This window comes from Moesziomyces antarcticus, assembly GCF_000747765.1.
Source record: "Moesziomyces antarcticus DNA, scaffold: scaffold_v10001, strain JCM 10317, whole genome shotgun sequence".
Taxonomy (NCBI): Eukaryota; Fungi; Basidiomycota; class Ustilaginomycetes; order Ustilaginales; family Ustilaginaceae; genus Moesziomyces; species Moesziomyces antarcticus.
Window position 1 is genome coordinate 99,199 of NW_014639009.1, and position 15,868 is coordinate 115,066.

The 15,868-nt window shown below is 61.3% G+C and overlaps 6 protein-coding genes across 6 annotated transcripts; 3 read left to right on the plus strand and 3 right to left on the minus strand.

Moving 5' to 3' along the window:
- Positions 1 to 402: 402 nt before the first annotated feature.
- Positions 403 to 1,452, plus strand: PAN0_001c0039 (uncharacterized protein; the record flags this gene model as incomplete). The annotated part of the gene is made up of 1 exon (XM_014803659.1): positions 403 to 1,452. One exon carries the CDS (start codon positions 403 to 405, stop codon positions 1,450 to 1,452), a length of 1,050 nt encoding a protein of 349 aa, XP_014659145.1.
- A 419-nt stretch (positions 1,453 to 1,871) lies between these two features.
- PAN0_001c0040 (uncharacterized protein) lies at positions 1,872 to 2,393 on the plus strand (the record flags this gene model as incomplete). Its single annotated transcript, XM_014803660.1, has 2 exons — positions 1,872 to 2,069; positions 2,265 to 2,393. 2 exons carry the CDS (start codon positions 1,872 to 1,874, stop codon positions 2,391 to 2,393), a joined length of 327 nt encoding a protein of 108 aa, XP_014659146.1.
- Positions 2,394 to 2,722: 329 nt separating this feature from the next.
- Positions 2,723 to 3,383, minus strand: PAN0_001d0041 (uncharacterized protein; the record flags this gene model as incomplete). The annotated part of the gene is made up of 3 exons (XM_014803661.1): positions 2,723 to 2,830; positions 2,904 to 3,166; positions 3,245 to 3,383. 3 exons carry the CDS (start codon positions 3,381 to 3,383, stop codon positions 2,723 to 2,725), a joined length of 510 nt encoding a protein of 169 aa, XP_014659147.1.
- A 247-nt stretch (positions 3,384 to 3,630) lies between these two features.
- PAN0_001c0042 (uncharacterized protein) lies at positions 3,631 to 4,334 on the plus strand (the record flags this gene model as incomplete). The annotated part of the gene is made up of 2 exons (XM_014803662.1): positions 3,631 to 4,044; positions 4,236 to 4,334. The coding sequence occupies 2 exons, from the start codon at positions 3,631 to 3,633 to the stop codon at positions 4,332 to 4,334; spliced, it is 513 nt and encodes a 170-aa protein (XP_014659148.1).
- A 923-nt stretch (positions 4,335 to 5,257) lies between these two features.
- On the minus strand, positions 5,258 to 9,523 carry PAN0_001d0043 (alanyl aminopeptidase; the record flags this gene model as incomplete). The annotated part of the gene is made up of 4 exons (XM_014803663.1): positions 5,258 to 8,479; positions 8,713 to 8,779; positions 8,832 to 8,997; positions 9,418 to 9,523. 4 exons carry the CDS (start codon positions 9,521 to 9,523, stop codon positions 5,258 to 5,260), a joined length of 3,561 nt encoding a protein of 1,186 aa, XP_014659149.1.
- Positions 9,524 to 9,855: 332 nt separating this feature from the next.
- Positions 9,856 to 14,652, minus strand: PAN0_001d0044 (acetyl-CoA synthetase-like protein; the record flags this gene model as incomplete). The annotated part of the gene is made up of 1 exon (XM_014803664.1): positions 9,856 to 14,652. The coding sequence occupies one exon, from the start codon at positions 14,650 to 14,652 to the stop codon at positions 9,856 to 9,858; it is 4,797 nt and encodes a 1,598-aa protein (XP_014659150.1).
- Between the last annotated feature and the right edge of the window lie 1,216 nt (positions 14,653 to 15,868).

Here is a 15,868-nt window from a genome sequence, read left to right on the forward strand (position 1 = left end):
GTCAGTCCAGCTGGGCGCTTTTCGAGGCGCATCCCTCTAGCCGAGGCGACAGTGTGCCCACAACCGCGGCGCGAAGCGAACCGGATCAGTCCAGCTCGCCATGGGCCTTCGGATCGGATCCAGCCGTGCCTGAGAGAGAGAGACCCGACCGCGTGCTCAGCTTGCTCAGCTTGCTCAGCGTGCTCGGCGTGCTCAGCGCAGATATCTCTACCCTGCCAAGACACCGCGGCAATCTTTGACGGCTCACGAGTGCACGGCGATTGCGCCGCCGCCGCACCTCGAGATTTCACAGTCCGCTCACACAAATCTTCCTTCCTCCCTCATCTTCATCAATTCTTCCAACGCCTTCCTTCACCACCACCACCATTTTGCCCCTACAGCCTGGCAGCTTCCACCGACACCATGGCTTCGCAAGTCCAGACCGCGCTGCCCGACTACGCGCACAGCACCACCACGCTCGAGACCGTGCCCTCGTACAACGCCGCCAACACCACCGCCGCCTTCCCCGCCGCCAAACCCTGCTCGCTCACCGTCAAGAACCTCGACCGCAGGCGCGATCCCATCCTGTTCGTCGACGCTGCCGCCAACGACCGCGTCGTCTTCGAGTTCGTTCAGCTCGACTACGCCGACTCGGCCGCCGACGCCGAGCTGCGCCACAAGCTCGTCGAGGAGGCATCCGACATCTACGCATCGCCCGTCAAGCTCGTCGTGGCGGCGGACAAGACGGTGCCGTACGCGGTGCGCAAGCACGTCGCCTCTTCCACCTACGAGATCATCCAGCTCGACTCGCACGCCGGATTCGGCGCGTGCACCAAGATCGCCACCAAGGGCATCTTTAAGAGCAAGTACCACCTCGAGCGCGCAGCCGCCGCAGAGACGTCGCAGTCCGACGACGTCTACCTCAAGGGATCGCTCAAGGCGCTCAACGTCTCGCTGCGTCGCAACGTGGATGGAAACAAGGCGACGCTCATCGAGCTCATCAAGGGCGTCCATGCCACCGTGGCGCACTTTGACTCGGGCGTCACGCAGCTCGGTGCCTCGCTGTCGGTGCCGTACCTTGTAGCGGCGCTCTTTGCAGCCATCGACACGCACCGCGAACACTACCTCACCTTCACCACGGATGAGAAGCTCGACGAGCTCCAGGCGAGGGTCAAGCCGTCTACCTGGGATAGTCTCTTCCTGCAGGCGGGGCAGACGAGCAAGAAGCAGGAAAAGTTTGCGCAGCAGCTCGAGTCGGAGCGCAAGCGCGACTACAACGAGGCGGTGCACAACAAGAGCGCCTATCCTAATGGTATTATCCCCGCCAACCGATCGGGCTCTCACTCGCGCTCGCGATCCAGGGCCGCTTCGAGGGACGCTTCGCGCACCGCTAGCCCCGCACCCGCCAACGCTGCGCTGCCACCCGTCGACGATACCGAAAGCTCAGCAGACCAGCAACGTGGTCGTCGCTGATTGTTGATCCTCTTATACCTCTCATGCAATGGCAAGATCATACATTTTGATAGCTGGATGCATGCATGCTGTCAGTGTGACAGGGGCTCTCTTGGTGGGGACAGTAGTGCGCTCAAATGAGATTGGATGCATCCCTATCGCCGCTTGAAGGTCGAATGAAATGGTGGGGACACACGGATGCCAAGTGGGGTGGGGCCTTGCAGCCGGTCTGCAAATGAGGCACGGATGCGGCACGAATCGTGGTGCACATATAAGTGCGACCTCCCCGGCGGTGGAGCTTGGCTTCCATCCACCGACCTGCGAGTTGTTGCTCTCTTTGCTGTGCTGCTCGTCGCTGTGGCAGCACGACAGCTTCCCGATGTAGTCTGCTGTAAGTAATTCCATCCTCGCTCTCCCTCGACGGCACGGTTCTGACAGCAATGGTGGTGATAGCGCTACCGGCCTGTACGAGCTTGGACAAGCTTCGCGACGATGCGCGCGGGGTGAGCTTTCATCCATGTCCCGGGCAGATCGTGGCACAAACTAGGTTGGCGGCGGTCGATATTGCGCCCGACTCGCCCATTGCCCAGCAGATCTGGGACACCCATCCCACCCCCGACGCATACTGGATCGCACAGGTAAGCCAATGGCCCCCCCCCCCCCCGCGCTAAGCAAGGCTGTGAGGATTGTACTGACATGGTGGTATGGGTTAGTATTTGGACTCGTTGACATCGTGCGATCGTAAGGTTAGGGTCGAGTGCTGGCCAAAACCTCCGCACGGCTGTGCAAGACCAGGTCTGCCGGCTCTAATGCCACCCCCAGGCCCGCCGCAGCTTCCAGTGCCTCCGCAACTTGCGCCTCCGCAACTTCCACCGCTCCCCGTCATGCCGCCTCCGCGCATGATCAAATACGTCAGATCCTTCGATGCTACGCTCGACGACGATCTCTTGCCCCTCCCCTAGCAGTGCCGCGCAATCTCACGCACCGCCTTGAGGTCGCTTTGCCAATCACTGCATTTCGAGCGTTTCTGCGTGTGCAAAGGCGTGTTCTCCGGTCCAAAGTGCGCATGGATGATCACACGCGTCGATGCAAGTACATCTTCGTCAGACAAGGCCGTACACCTCCATCTCTCCATCTCCAGTCCACCACGCGATGCACATGTGTTGAACGATGAAAGAACGACGATTAAATTGAAGAAAACGAACGACGAGGGGGAAAGGGGGTGAGGGGAGCAGGCACGCGAGACCCCTTGCAAAAGGAGGGCCGTAGAGTGGCGGTAAACCGGGGGCGGTTATTCGTCCTTCTTCTTGGGGAAGCACTGGTCATCGACGTCCTCGATCCTGTAGCACTCGATGCGCGGGTCGCAGTCGGTCTCCTCGTTGATGCGGTCCTCGAGCAGCTATATCCCCCCACATCAGCTTGTCAGTCCCATCCGCCCTTACAATGATCCGAGAGTTGGAAAGAATGCTTACCTGACGAACGTCCTTGGGCTCGACATTGTGGAAGTTGGTGTAGAAGTCGCACGCCTTGTTGTCCTTCTGATCCTTGCAGATCGCCGGAACGGGGCACGAGACGTAGACCGTGTCGACAAACATGCCGCGGTGGCCGAAGGGGGTCAGACGGTTGTACCAGTTCTTGAGCGTGTGAGGCTCGTAGCACTGCGACACCTGCATGTTGTGCGCGTACTCGAGGTCCGTGTAGTGCGAAACACTCTTACAGCTGCGCGACTCGATGCCTGTTCAGCCACGAGCAAGCCACAAACGTCAGGATCAGTCAGGTGCAATGCAAGATGGTGTGGAAGGTGGCGACTTACGGCAGGCAATTGAAGCATTCTTGGGCTTCTCGCCCGTGGTGTTGTCGTGCGTCTCGACGGTGATCTCGACATCACCCGCACGCACAGCAGTCATGCTGACCGCCACAAGGGCAAAAGCGAGGAGCGACTTGAACATCATCTTTGAATCTTAGTGGAAAGGGTGAGAGTAGGTTCAGGTTAAAGGTGAGGGTGAGGAGGATCGGCGAGGGTCAAGCCAACGGGAGGGGAGATCTTTATACTCTTGGCCTTGGCTGGCCGTTTGGAAGCGGTGTCCGAGCTTTCCGCCTGGTGCGACATGCGAGCGTGCTCCCACCTCGCCCCACGCAGCATGACCCTGACGAGAGACGCGGCTTGCAGCATTCGCCCACTCGCACGGCGGTACGACAATGCAAGCCGCACACTTCATCCCTTCCCACCTGCGCAGTGTCGTTGCGCAAGTCACTTCCGCTGCGTCCCCTAGGGAGGATGCCGAGGCCCAAGCGTACTTCGGCCGACGCAGCAGAGCGGCTTCGGGAGACAATACGCTTCGCAGCGATGATGTGGCGACTTTTGCACGTTCCTGCACCGGAGAGACTCAAACTCCCGCCAACCGCGCGTACCTCATTCCGCCACACACATGCTTTGCAAGCCACTGGGCGATGCGATTTCATTTGTGGTCGGCTTCCGAAGGCCTCGCAGCCAACGTCGCGAATGCAGCTCGATTCGGCTCGACCTTGAGCCCACTCGAATCGTCCGGCTCAACGCCTTGGAATGAGCCGGAGTTTCAGAGCTTCACCATGAGAGCGGCGGGGATCAACCTCGTCACTGCACATCATCGATTTTGTCATTCTGTCACTTTGTCGACAGGACTGTCTTCTTTGCAGCTTTGCTTTCAGCCGATTCTCTTGAGGCTAATCGCACAACACAGTGCACAATTTGTCTTGATACGCAGTAGCCGCCTGAGATGTCCAGAGGCTGTCTGTTGTTGAGCTATGGCATGAGTCTGATGTAGGAGCTAGATGTCAGCGAGCAAGCTGAGCACCTGCTCCATCATCTCGTCAGTCTCGATGTGGTTGCTCCACGTGATGCCCTAAGGACAAGGTCCATCTGATGCAGGTACAGCATCCTCTTGGGCATTCTTATGCATCGTTATCGCTCGACTCGATATGTTGCTGTTCCTGCGTGAGATCAAAACCGTACCTCACAGCCTTATCAAAACTCGTCGTCAAGAAGGAAGTGCATCGAGACTGGCGAGACTGTTCAGCTTGTGCGTCCACCTACTCGCCTAGGATAGCTTGCCCGATACGGCTCCCGCGTCGCACAGGCACGCCGTGGTTCACTAACCGACAGCCTCATCGTAAGCATTGTATTGCATCGTGAGCAAGACAGCGTTGTGCTTCAAGGCAAAGCGAAGATCGTGCACTGTGCAGCGAAGAGGTTGATGTAGCGCATGCAGTGCCTCCCATACCAAAGTGACGCATATGGTCCAGCAAAACCCGGCGCATACATGCTCAAAAGAGACCAGCACGGTTAGGCAGTTCGGCACAGCTTTGCGGCAAGCAGCCCAGGTCGAAACCAGCGCCCTTCCGATGCGCTCTACGCTGCCAACTCCAATCAGCATCGCGAGGAGACGACAAGACCGTTGCAGAGGCTGCCATTCTCGGCCTTGCCTTGTCCATTGCCAGACAAGATTCGGACATGCATTGTCTTGTCTTGCTGGATTCGACGCTGTACACGTGCCAATTGCCGATCGCTTTCGTCCAATCTGCCACCGGGGCGTTGCACATCGCTCGCCCACATGCTCTCCACCCTCCTCATCACTCGCCGTCAACCTTTCCTGAACCCACCCCTTCTGCCGCTGGGTGGCTTGCATCGCGCACCCGCTTGCAAATCATCCGCCCACACTCAAGCTCACAATCCACGCACGCACCACCCGCCCACTTCACCTTCCCCTCGCGGCCAACTCAAGCACATCCCGCATAGTTCGGACCGTACACGTTGGATTGCCTCATTACACCGCACCGCCACCCTTGCTCAGGCAAGGTAGCCGTTGGCCTGGAGCCACTGCTTGACATCCTCGGCATCGCGCTCGACCCACCTAGCGCGGGCGCGCACAGCATCGAGGCCCTGGCTGAGACCCATGGAGAACTTGGCGGTGTCCTTGTCCTTGAAGAACTGCTCCACATCCTGCGCATCCTGCTCGGACGAAAAGGCGCTGAACGAGTACTCGATGATGCGCGAGAGCGAAAAGTTGCCCGCGAACCGCTTGGACAGCGCCTCCCAGCGGCTCTTGGTCGCATCCCAAATCAGACGTCGCCCAGCAGGGTTGCCCGACAGCGCCGCAAAGAAGAACATAAAGTCCTGCTCCTTGACCTCGTCACCGAACAGGAAGTCCACGGTGCGCTCCAGCAGCGCAACGTCCTTGGACGCACCCAGCGCCAGCATGGCCGCAATCTTGTGCGTAGGCGTCGAAGGCTTGCGGTAAATGGCAAGCACTGCCTCGTACTCCTTCTCGCCACCGTGCTCGACCGCACGCGCCATGGTGGTGCGCAACAGATCCGGGTGGATCTGGCTGTCGTCGCCCGTGGTGGCAAGGTGGTCAAAGCGCCTCTTGATCTCGCCCAGCGTCCACGCATCCTCGCCCGCAGACGCAGCCGCGATGGCGACCGCACGCAGCTGCTTGAGATCGGGCGAGTCGTCGGCGCCAAACTCGAAGCCGAGCTTCTTGGCCGTAGGGCCAAAGATGTCGGCGCGCAGCTTCTTGATCGCGCCCGTCACCTGCGCATCCTGCTCCCACCACGCGCTGGCGAGCGTGCCGAGGTTGAGCGACGACGCCGAGTTGACCAGGTACGTGGGGTCGTTGCGCAGCGCCTTGGCAAGCGACAGACCACCGGACGTCTTGCCGTAGCCGGCCGAGGCGAGCGTAAAGGCGTCCGAGACCAGACCCAGGCGGTCCTCGAGCGAGAAGGCCGAATCCTTCTTGGCAGCCTCCTCACCGAGCTTGGCGAGGCGCTCGGGCGAGTAAGCGACGCGGTAGACGCCGATGGTCTCGGCGTTGAGCTTGTAGGTGGCGTCCTTGGCGTTGGCAAGCGGGATCTTGACCTCGCGCTCGCTGTTGAGGAAGGCGTCGCGGTCGACGGCGACCTTGCCGTCGGCGCCGACGGTCTTGAGCATGAGCGGCACGTACCACAGCGTCTTGTCCTCCTCGGCGGTGGGGTCGCCGGTGGAGAGGAAGCGGTTCTGCTTGACGGTGAGGCCATCGGCATCCTCGGTGACGGTGAGCACGGGGAAGCCCTGCTTGAGCACCCAGTTGGCCATGATCGAGGCAATGTCGCGGCCGGACGACTCGCTGATGCCGTTCCAGAGGTCCTTGGTGACGGCGTTGGAGTAGAGGTGCTTCTTGAGGTAGATCGAGACGCCCTTGAGGAAGACGTCCTCGCCAATCATGTTGGAGAGCATGCGGAGCACACTGGCGCCCTTGGAGTAGGAGATGGCGTCAAAGACCTGGTTGATGGCGTCCTCGACGTTCTCGCCCTGGAGCGGCACCTCGATGGGGTGGCTGGAGCGCTTGCCGTCGAGGTCGAGCGCGCGGTCGAGGTGGACGTTGATGAACTCGGAGGCGGACTCCCACTCGGGGAAGCATCGGTCGAGGATGACGACCTCGCCCATGAGCGTGGCGAAGGCCTCGTTGAGCCAGAGGTTGTCCCACCAGTCGAGCGTGGCGATGTTGCCGAACCACTGGTGCGCGACCTCGTGCGACTGGACGCCTGCGGTGCGCTTCTGCGACTGCAGGCCCGACTTCTCGGGGTCGTAGAGGTAGACCGAGGTGCGGCCGGTGATGAGGCCCCAGTTCTCCATGGCGCCTGCGTCAAAGTCGGAGGCGACGAGCGTGTCGAGCTTGGGGAGCGGGTAGGCGACGTCAAAGACGCGCTCGTACTCGGGGAGCACCTTGACCTTGACGTCGAGCGCGTACTGGGCCTGGTGGATGTACTCTGGGGTGGTGTAGACCTTCATGGGGATGACGTTGCCGGTGAGCGGGCTGGTGTAGCTGCTCTCGATGCTGACAAAGGGGCCGTTGGCCCAGGCGACGAGGTAGGTGGACACCTTGGGCGTGGTGGCGAACTCGGTGACGGTCCAGTCGTTGGAGGCGGTGGAGGCGAGCTCGGTCTTGCCCTCGGTCTTGCCTTCGGTCTTGCCCTCGGTCTTGCTGGTGGTGGCAAGGATGTCGTCGAGGCCGAGCTCGGCGGCGCGGAGCAGCTTGTCCTGCTCGGACTGGGAGATGTCGTGGGAGCTGACGACGTTCATGTTGGCGAGGGCGGTGGTGTCCTTGCGGTGGATCATGCGGAAGGTGTAGGTGGCCTTGAGGTTGGGCTCGTCCCAGGTGGGGATGGCGCGGCGGGCGGCGGTGGGCTCGAACTGGGTAAGTGCGTAGTAGCCCTTCTTGCCCTCGTGCTCCCAGGTGGAGCGATAGAAGCCCATCATGCTCTTGTCGATGTCGCTGGCGAAGGCGACGACGAGCTGCGCCTTGGAGCCCTTGGGGAGGGTGTTGGGGAGCTTTGCGGTTGCGCGCTCATGCTTTGCGTCGATGTCGAGGGTGACGAAGCTCTTGTTGTCGGTCTTGAGCGCCTGGCTGAGGACGAGGGACTTGGAGAGGGCGAGCTTCTCGGCGGCGTTGAAGACGATCGAGTCAGTGTCCTCGAGCACGTCGAGGTCGATGGTGGCGGTTCCGGAGAACTGGAGCGCCTCGAGGTCGGACTTGAGCGTAATGTCGTAGTGGGTGGGCACGACATTGCGGGGCAAGCGGAACCACTTGGAGGCGTCGGTGGCGTCGGTCATGGTGGAAGAGACGGGCGCGAAGGCTGGGTCTGCGAGGGCACAAGTTGCGTGGGTGCGGTGGAAGGTAGAGCCGACCGAGGAGCGGAGCGACTGCCAGATCGAATCGCCAAAGGATGGAGCGACGAGGACGGCAGCCAGAGCAGCACAGATGGAGAGCGCAAATGCGATGTAAGTGTTTCTGGCTCGGCGCGGATCAGATGGCGACATGTAGCCGCTGCGTGTGCAGAAGAGTTGAAGCTGCGAGGGCGAGAAGAAGTTTGGGAAATCACCGCTGGGGGAAGAGGAAGAGAAAGCGTACCTTTGCAAGATGGTTTTGCAGAAGACGAGGGCGAATCGGCGTGTGAGCACGAGCGAGGCTTGCGACGGTGGGGTTGGCGCCGAGAGTGTGGGGACGAAGGATTGAACGTGGAGCTGATTGGGCTCGAATGCAGGAGGCAAGGAGCGAGTTCACTTTCATCTGCACGCGAAGAGAAAGTGGATTGGTGGCGAGAGAGGGGAGGGAAGGCAACGGAAAAAAGCTCAGTTAGCCAAATGCACAGGCTCTCGCACAGATCGCTGGCTGGCCCGAGCGAGCGACGGACGACGACAGCGGCGGCTGACGAAGGGTGGCCGGCCGGTGCCAACGGAGCCCGGGAAGCCCAAAAAGCACTTACGCACGAACGCGATTTTTCTTTTGCAACCGACGCGAGATGGCCTCTGAAATGCGCAATGCGGGCCTTGCTGGGTGGAGTGGAGTAGGAAAGCCACGCGCAAAGAGAAAAACTCGAGACACGGATCGAGACGGGGAGAGAGAGAGACGATGGTGGTGATGGTGGTAGCAGAGCAAGCGCTTGACTTTGATGGCGACGCTGACGACGCTTCGCCAGTCGCCCAAAGCTCTAAAGAAGGCTCAGCGCAGGCATTCCATCGAGTGCGGTGTGCTTCCGACGAGGAGGCGGCTGCAGCGGACGGGAGGAGTCCGAAGAGGGCAGGCAGAGAGCTCACCGTCGACGCTCGGCTGAGCTGCACCCGCTCTCCTCTCTCTCTCTCCCCCTTTTTTTTCTCTCTCTGCTGCCTGCACGCGACATGGCGAGCTGTGTTGGTCTCCTTCGACTTTTTGACCCTTTTTTTTTCGCAAGGTGCACCGTGCGCTAAACACAGTCCGTGACGTCCGAAAGTGCTCTCTTCTTCGTCTTTGGAATCTGGTCAGACGAGCGGCACGGCTCTGAAGACCAGGCTAGGTATCTTGCACAAAGCGTCCGTTGCGATTGACCGAGCAAGGCGCGAGATTGGGGCCTGGGAGCTCATCGGAGCGAAGTCCAAATAAGCGCCGCATAGTGTGGCCGGTAGCGGCGCCGACTGCCGCGTTTCGGCTCAACCTCGCCCGATCCAATCCCAGTCCATCAACACCTCGCCGGTCCCTCCCCCCATGCCGTATGCAACATCCGGCAGCCTCTCATCCGAGCCTCTCCTGCCTGCTTCCATTGGCTCACGCTGACGTGGAATATCCGCTTCACTCCTTCCTTCGCCCCGATCCCCGATCCCGAATCCCAACCCACGCCCTCACCTACACCCCACACTCGCAGTAAGCTACAACAAAACGATTGTTCATTTACAGTACCCATCGTTGATCTAACGAGCGTACATGCAGGAGAGAAGAGAGTGTCTATCGTCGCTGCGCCTTGCAAAGCTCAAAAACGAACGTGTGGAAAAAGCCAGGTGGATGCGATGCTTGAAGCCAAGGAAAACATGAGATGCAGGATGGTTGTGTTGGAAATGCGCCGGGAATCAATGCGTGTGGACGAAGACGGAACCTTCTACTGGCCATAGTACCCTGGAGGCGGCACTTGCTGATGCAGGTTGGTGGTGCTGCTGCCTGCCGACATCTCGCCGTGCACGCCGTTGCCGCGATGCGCCTTGCGCACACGCAGCTGGCGTGCTGGCCAGCCGGCATACACGGCGCCCGCCTCGGCGATCTCGCCCGACGCCACCAGCGTATGCTCGAGCAGCATCGAGCGCGGCTCCATGCTCGCGCCCGACAGCAGACGGCTCCCCGACCGCATCGCGCATCCATCGCCGATGCGCAGCTTGTTCAGGCTGAATCGCCCGCGCGAGTTGATGTGCGCCACCACCGAGCAGTCGTCGATGCTCACCCGGTCGCCCATCGACACCAGCTCCGGCTCCGTCAGCTGCAGCGACGGCTTGCCTCCCGCCCAAATGGCGCAGTCCTTGCCGATCTTGGCGCCGAGCGCACGCAGATACCACACCGCAAACGCCGTGCCCGAGATGTTGCCGTAGATGTGCCCGCCAAAGCCGCGTCCCAGCAGCTTCTGCAGCGTGAGGTGCAGCTGCCATCGCTGGCAGTACGAAGACTTGTCCCAGTCGTAGCGTCCCTCGCGCCGGCGTCCGATCACCGCCCACTTGGTGCCGATCGTCCATGCAAACGCCAGGATCGCCTGGATCGTCAGCATCACCACGAAGAGCACCGCAATCATGGCGTAGATCAGCCCCGGTCGCCACCAGTGGTCGTCAAACAGGAAGCCCGCCGACGAGTACTCAAAGTGCTTGCGCAGCATGTTGAGCACCAGCACCGTGCCTACCGCCGCCGACGCCCAGTACGCCGACGAAAAGATGGTCATGCCCACGTTGATGACCACCAGCAGCAGGTAGGGGAATACGAAGAAGTTGGCCTGGCGCCGGTAGAATGCGCGTCCGAACGGCGTGATGGTTTCGTCGTCGCCGTTGCTGCCCAAGCCGCCTTCGCTCTTCTCGGCCACCGCCTTTCCGAAGCTGACAGCCTCGCCGTGCTTGGCGCCCATCCACACACTTCCCTCCTCGTAGTGGCCGTTGCGGCGTGCAAGCGCTCCGGAGCCCATGACGCACTGCTTGCCAATGATCGTACCCGGCAGCAGTACCACTCGATCCGCAATCATCGCACCGCGGCCCACGCGCACGCGCGCCCAGCCGATGCTGTCCGAGGTGAACACCTCTGAACGCGATCCGAACACCACATCGTCGCCGATCTCGAGTAGCTCCGGGTCCGGGCAGTAGATGCTCGATCCGGGCCAGTAGACGCGCTTGCCCACGCGCGCACCCATGGCACGGAAGATGACCGACGTCATCTCGTAGTGCGTACCCAGGATGGCGAGCGCGCGGCGCACGCGCGGCTGCGAGAGCAGCTGCTGGTTCATCCATCGACGGAAGAGTGCATACTGCGTGGCGTTGCGCATCGAACCTTCGCGGTTGAGACCGAGCAGTCGCTTGACAAGGATGCCAAACGCCAGATTGATCAGCGGCGGCATGCCGTTTCGCACGATACGCGCGACGTAGTGCCATCCGATTCGGCGCGGGTAGGCGAACCAGGCAATCACACCCTTGACGCTGTCGTGGTGGTCAAACGCGAACGGCTGCGACAGCAGCATGAAGAGCGACGCAAACCACGGCACGTAGCACGCGAATCGCACGAGGAAGATGATCGGGTAGCCAATGAGCACCATGAGCGCCCAGTGAGGCTGAGGAGCGTTGTTGCGGTTGTAGGCGGCGTAGGCATCCGACGACGGCTCCTCGTGCGACGAAGACTGCGGGCCCCACACCGTACCATCGGCGAGCCTAGCACCAGGCGAGATCTGCGTAAAGGTGTTGACGACGCAGTCCCGACCGACAATGATGGGCTCGAGTCGGAAGTAGCCGTCGCGCTCCACGCAAAAGCCGCGCAGCAGACACTTGTCGATGCGAGCGCCGTCGTGGATGGTGATGAGGTCGTACTCGGCGATCTTGGCGAACTGGTCGATCTTGACGTCTGAGCCGATCGACATGCCGAGCAGGCGGTAGTAGGTCTTTTGCAGACCCGGGGTCATGGCAAAGAGACCCTTACCGGCAGTCTTGAGAGACTGGTTAACGATCCACCATCGGAGGTGGTAGTTGCACCACATCGGGTACTTGCCCGGACGGTACCTGCCGATGACGATCCACTTGAAGGCGATGGCGGTGATGGGGCAGATGATACGACTGGTGAGACGAGCGACGATGATCGAAGCGAGCAGCGCGCCCACACGCTCCCAGAAGATGTCGCGGATGTAGAAAGCCGAAAAGGCGAGGCCGTGCAGAATGACGGTCCAGGTCCAGGCGGCCTTGAGTGGGTAGAAGAAGAGAAAGGGGATGGCCTGGATGAAGATCACCCAGGGATGCGTCTGGCTGCGCGGCTTGTAGCCGTGGTTGGAGAAGGCGACGTCCTCATCGTCGTCGTAGCGGTGCGCTGCGTACGTGGCGCCGAGCGCGCCCTTGTCGTCGTAGCCATCGTAGAAGTCGTCGTCCTCTTCGTCCTCGTCGCCCTGCTCGTCATCGACGAGGTCGGCGATGCCTGCCACGGTCGAGTTGTTGAAGAGCGTCGAGACCTCGAGCGAGACGCCCGTCTCTTTGCGGATGAGGTGGACGAGTCGGCCGAGCAAGAGACTGTTGCCTCCGAGCAGGAAAAAGTCGGATTCGGCGGTGATGGAGCCGGCCTCGGTGTCGAGGAGCTTGGCGATGATGTCGCGCACGATGAGGGCGGTTCGTGTCATGCTCGAGGCGTTCTGCCTTCGCACCTCGGCCTCCATGGTGTCAAAGTCGATCTGACCGTTGTTCTTGGCGAGCGGCTGGCGGAAGACGTGGAGCGGGTTGGGAACGACGTAGCCGTGCAGCACCTGCGCCAGCGCACGGTCGATGTCGGCTGCGTCGTAGTCGGCGTCTTCCTCGACCTGGATGAACGCCTCGGGAGCGCCGTCGCGGCGTTGGCGGACGGCGGCCTCGATGATGCCGGGAATGCGGTAGCAGGCTCGCTCGACGGCGCGCACATCCACGCTCACGAGGTTGCAGGGGATGGGCTCGGACAGCGGCACCTCCTTGCCCGGCGCCTTGGCCTCAAAGTGACGCTGGAGGGGCGGGACGTCGTCCGAGAGCGGACCGATGCCGAGACGGGTTCCGAGCTTGATACGAAGCGGCTTGCCCGCCTGGTTCTTGGGGAGGTCGTCCATGTAGACGGCCGCGAATGGCCATTTGGAAGGATGCAGGTGAGAGCGGAGCATGTTGTGCAGTTCGGCCAGACCGACGCGAGGCTGGTTGGGCACGGGGACAATGACGATGCCGATGGTTTCCTGGAGGACGTTGTGCTCGATGGAAAAGGCGAGGCACTGCTTTACGCGGTCGGAACACGCCTGTGTGATGGCCTCTTCGACCTCGAAAGGCGAGACGACCTCACCGCCCTTGTTGATGATCTCCTTGGAACGACCGGTGATGTAGAGGTAGCCGTCGGCGTCCATATGTCCCATATCGCCCGAGTCGAACCAGCCCTCGCTGGAGAAGGAGGAGGTGTCGAGAGGTTCAAAGGGATCGGCCGAGACTTCGTAGCCCGAGAATGTGGGCAGACCGCGCACCGAGACGGCGCCGGTCTGACCGACGGGAAGTTCCCTCTCCTTGTCAAAGGGATCGCGGATGGAGAGGTCGGGACCGCAGGCGACACCCGAGCAGCCGGGACGATCGAGCTGGTAGTTTGTGGGCGGTGATGCGATGGGCATGCACTCGGTCATTCCGTACGAGGGGAGCACGGCGCATCCGGCAAAGGTCTCCTTGAGCTGCACGGCGAGCGAGGGGAGGAGACCGCCTGCGGCGTTGGCGATCATCTTGATGCTGGTCTCCTTTGCGGCATCGATGCCTTCGGGCTTGGAGGCGAGGATGGCGTGATGCATGGTGGGAGCGGCGTAGTACCATGTTGCGCCGAGCTGCTTTGCGAGGGGCCACCAGGCGTTTGCGTCGAAGCCTGCGCACATGATGGCGCTTCCTGCGGAGAAGACGGGCGACCAGAGGTTTCTTACGATGCCGCCGACGTGGAAGAGGGGCATCATGTTCATGTTGACGCTCTCTGGACGCAGGTCCCACGAGTATACGACGCAGCAGGTGCCGACGATGAGATGGCGGAGCGAGTAGGGGACGACCTTTTTCTTGCCCGAGGTTCCGGAGGTGTGTAGGACGAGACTCTGGTGTTCGAGGTTGTGGGGTGCCGAGGGACGACGGCCAGCGGTGGATGCGACGCCGTTCTCGCCGAGGAGCGACATGTCGAAGAGGCCGGCGGGGCCCGATGTGCGTGGTTCTACAAAGATGACTTCCATGTTGTCCTGGTCTCGGAGGGTGTGAAGGCCGAGACGCTCTACTGCGTCGCGAGTGGTGACGACGGCGCGTGCGCGAAGACGGACGGCGTCGTCGCGGAGCTCGCCTGCGGTGCAGCTGGCGTTGACGGGAGCGCAGGTGTGGTAGGCGGCGACGGAGAGGAGGGCGAGGGCGTTTTCGGGCCCTGTTGGGAGGGCCATCATGACGCGGTCATTGGGGCCGAGGGGTTTGCGAGAGGGTGCAGAGGGGAGGATGAAGTTGGAGACGAACGACTTGATGTGACGATGCTCGAGCGGCGGGCGGGAGAGATCGGGGGACCAGAGCGCCGGGTTGGAGGTGGAGGGGAGACAGTCGATGAGGGTGGATATCCTTCCATTGTCGGTAACGTGCTCTGCGATGTGGTCGCCGAGCGAGCGAGTCTTTGGGCGCGGCGGGAGGCTGTAGAGGAAGCCGAGGGGGAAGTCGGCACTCATGATGGGCTTGCGAGCAAGGTCGCGACGAGACGCGACTCAAAGATGATGGTGATGGCAAGCGTTGTGCAGGTTGGACGGTAGGTGGGTGTAAGGGGTGAGGGTGGAAACGATCAAGCGCGAACGAGAGATGGCATGTATGCGAGCGTGCGCTGGTGGTGCGCGGTGTGAATGGAACGAGGAGCGCAAGGGCACGAGGAGGCCGGTGGGAACGATGAGCCTAGCGTGCGTCCGTCGCGGCGTAGAGGAGGGCTGGCGATGAGCAGCTGATGTCGACGACTGCGAACGCAATGAAGGCGGAACGGAGGATGAGAGGGAGGAGGGATGAGGATAAACGATGGAGATGTAGGATTGAGGATGGAGGATTGAGGATTGAGGATTGAGGACTGCAGGAGTTGAGGCGCCGGCAGTGATGCGATGTTGGCAGGTTGCCAGGTTGCGAGGCTGCCGAGTTCTGGCTGCGTGTGGCTGCTGGCGCCTAAAAAAGGGGCGCGGATGACTCTTTCGCTCTCACTTGCGCTCTTCCTCGCGCTCTCGCTCTCGCTCACGCTCCGAGGAGGTGGGTGGGTGCGTGTGTGTGTGTGTCTCTCTCTCTCTCGCCGAGAGTGAGGCTCTGCTGTGCGTATTTCTCGAAATTCCTGATCCGACTCTCTGTGCTGGCTGCTTGCACTGCGCAGAGTGGACATGCACGCTGGCCGCACCGCACCGCACACGCACACGCACACGCCCTCTCTTTTTGCAGCAGCAGCAGCTGGAGCAAGGTGCGAGACTCGGCGCTAACCGAGCCAGAGAAAATCAAAATCAAGAAAAATCGCAATGCACAGCTGCTCTCGATGGCCACGGCAGGGCGAGTTTGGAAATCGCGTCGAGATTGGATTTTATTTTGGAATTTCAATCGGCGCAGGCTCCGGTGTCGAAGCTTGACTGTCAAAGTGCCTCGCTCGGACCTCGTGTGCCGGCGCCTGTCCCTCGCTCGCATGCTGGCTGCCTCGCTTTGCAACAATCACACACGCACACACCCACATGCCAGTGTGAGTGTCGTGTTGATGTACGCTCTCTATGCACGCCGGCTTTGTATAATACATCGGATCGGCACTCTTGCGCTCGGGTTGCGTGGCGAAAATGTGACAGCCTCTGTTGCTTGAAAGGGGCGGCAGCAAAACAGCACGCTGCCAGCTCGGCACCTCGGGGCGCTGTGCAGCTTGCAGCTTGGGCTGCG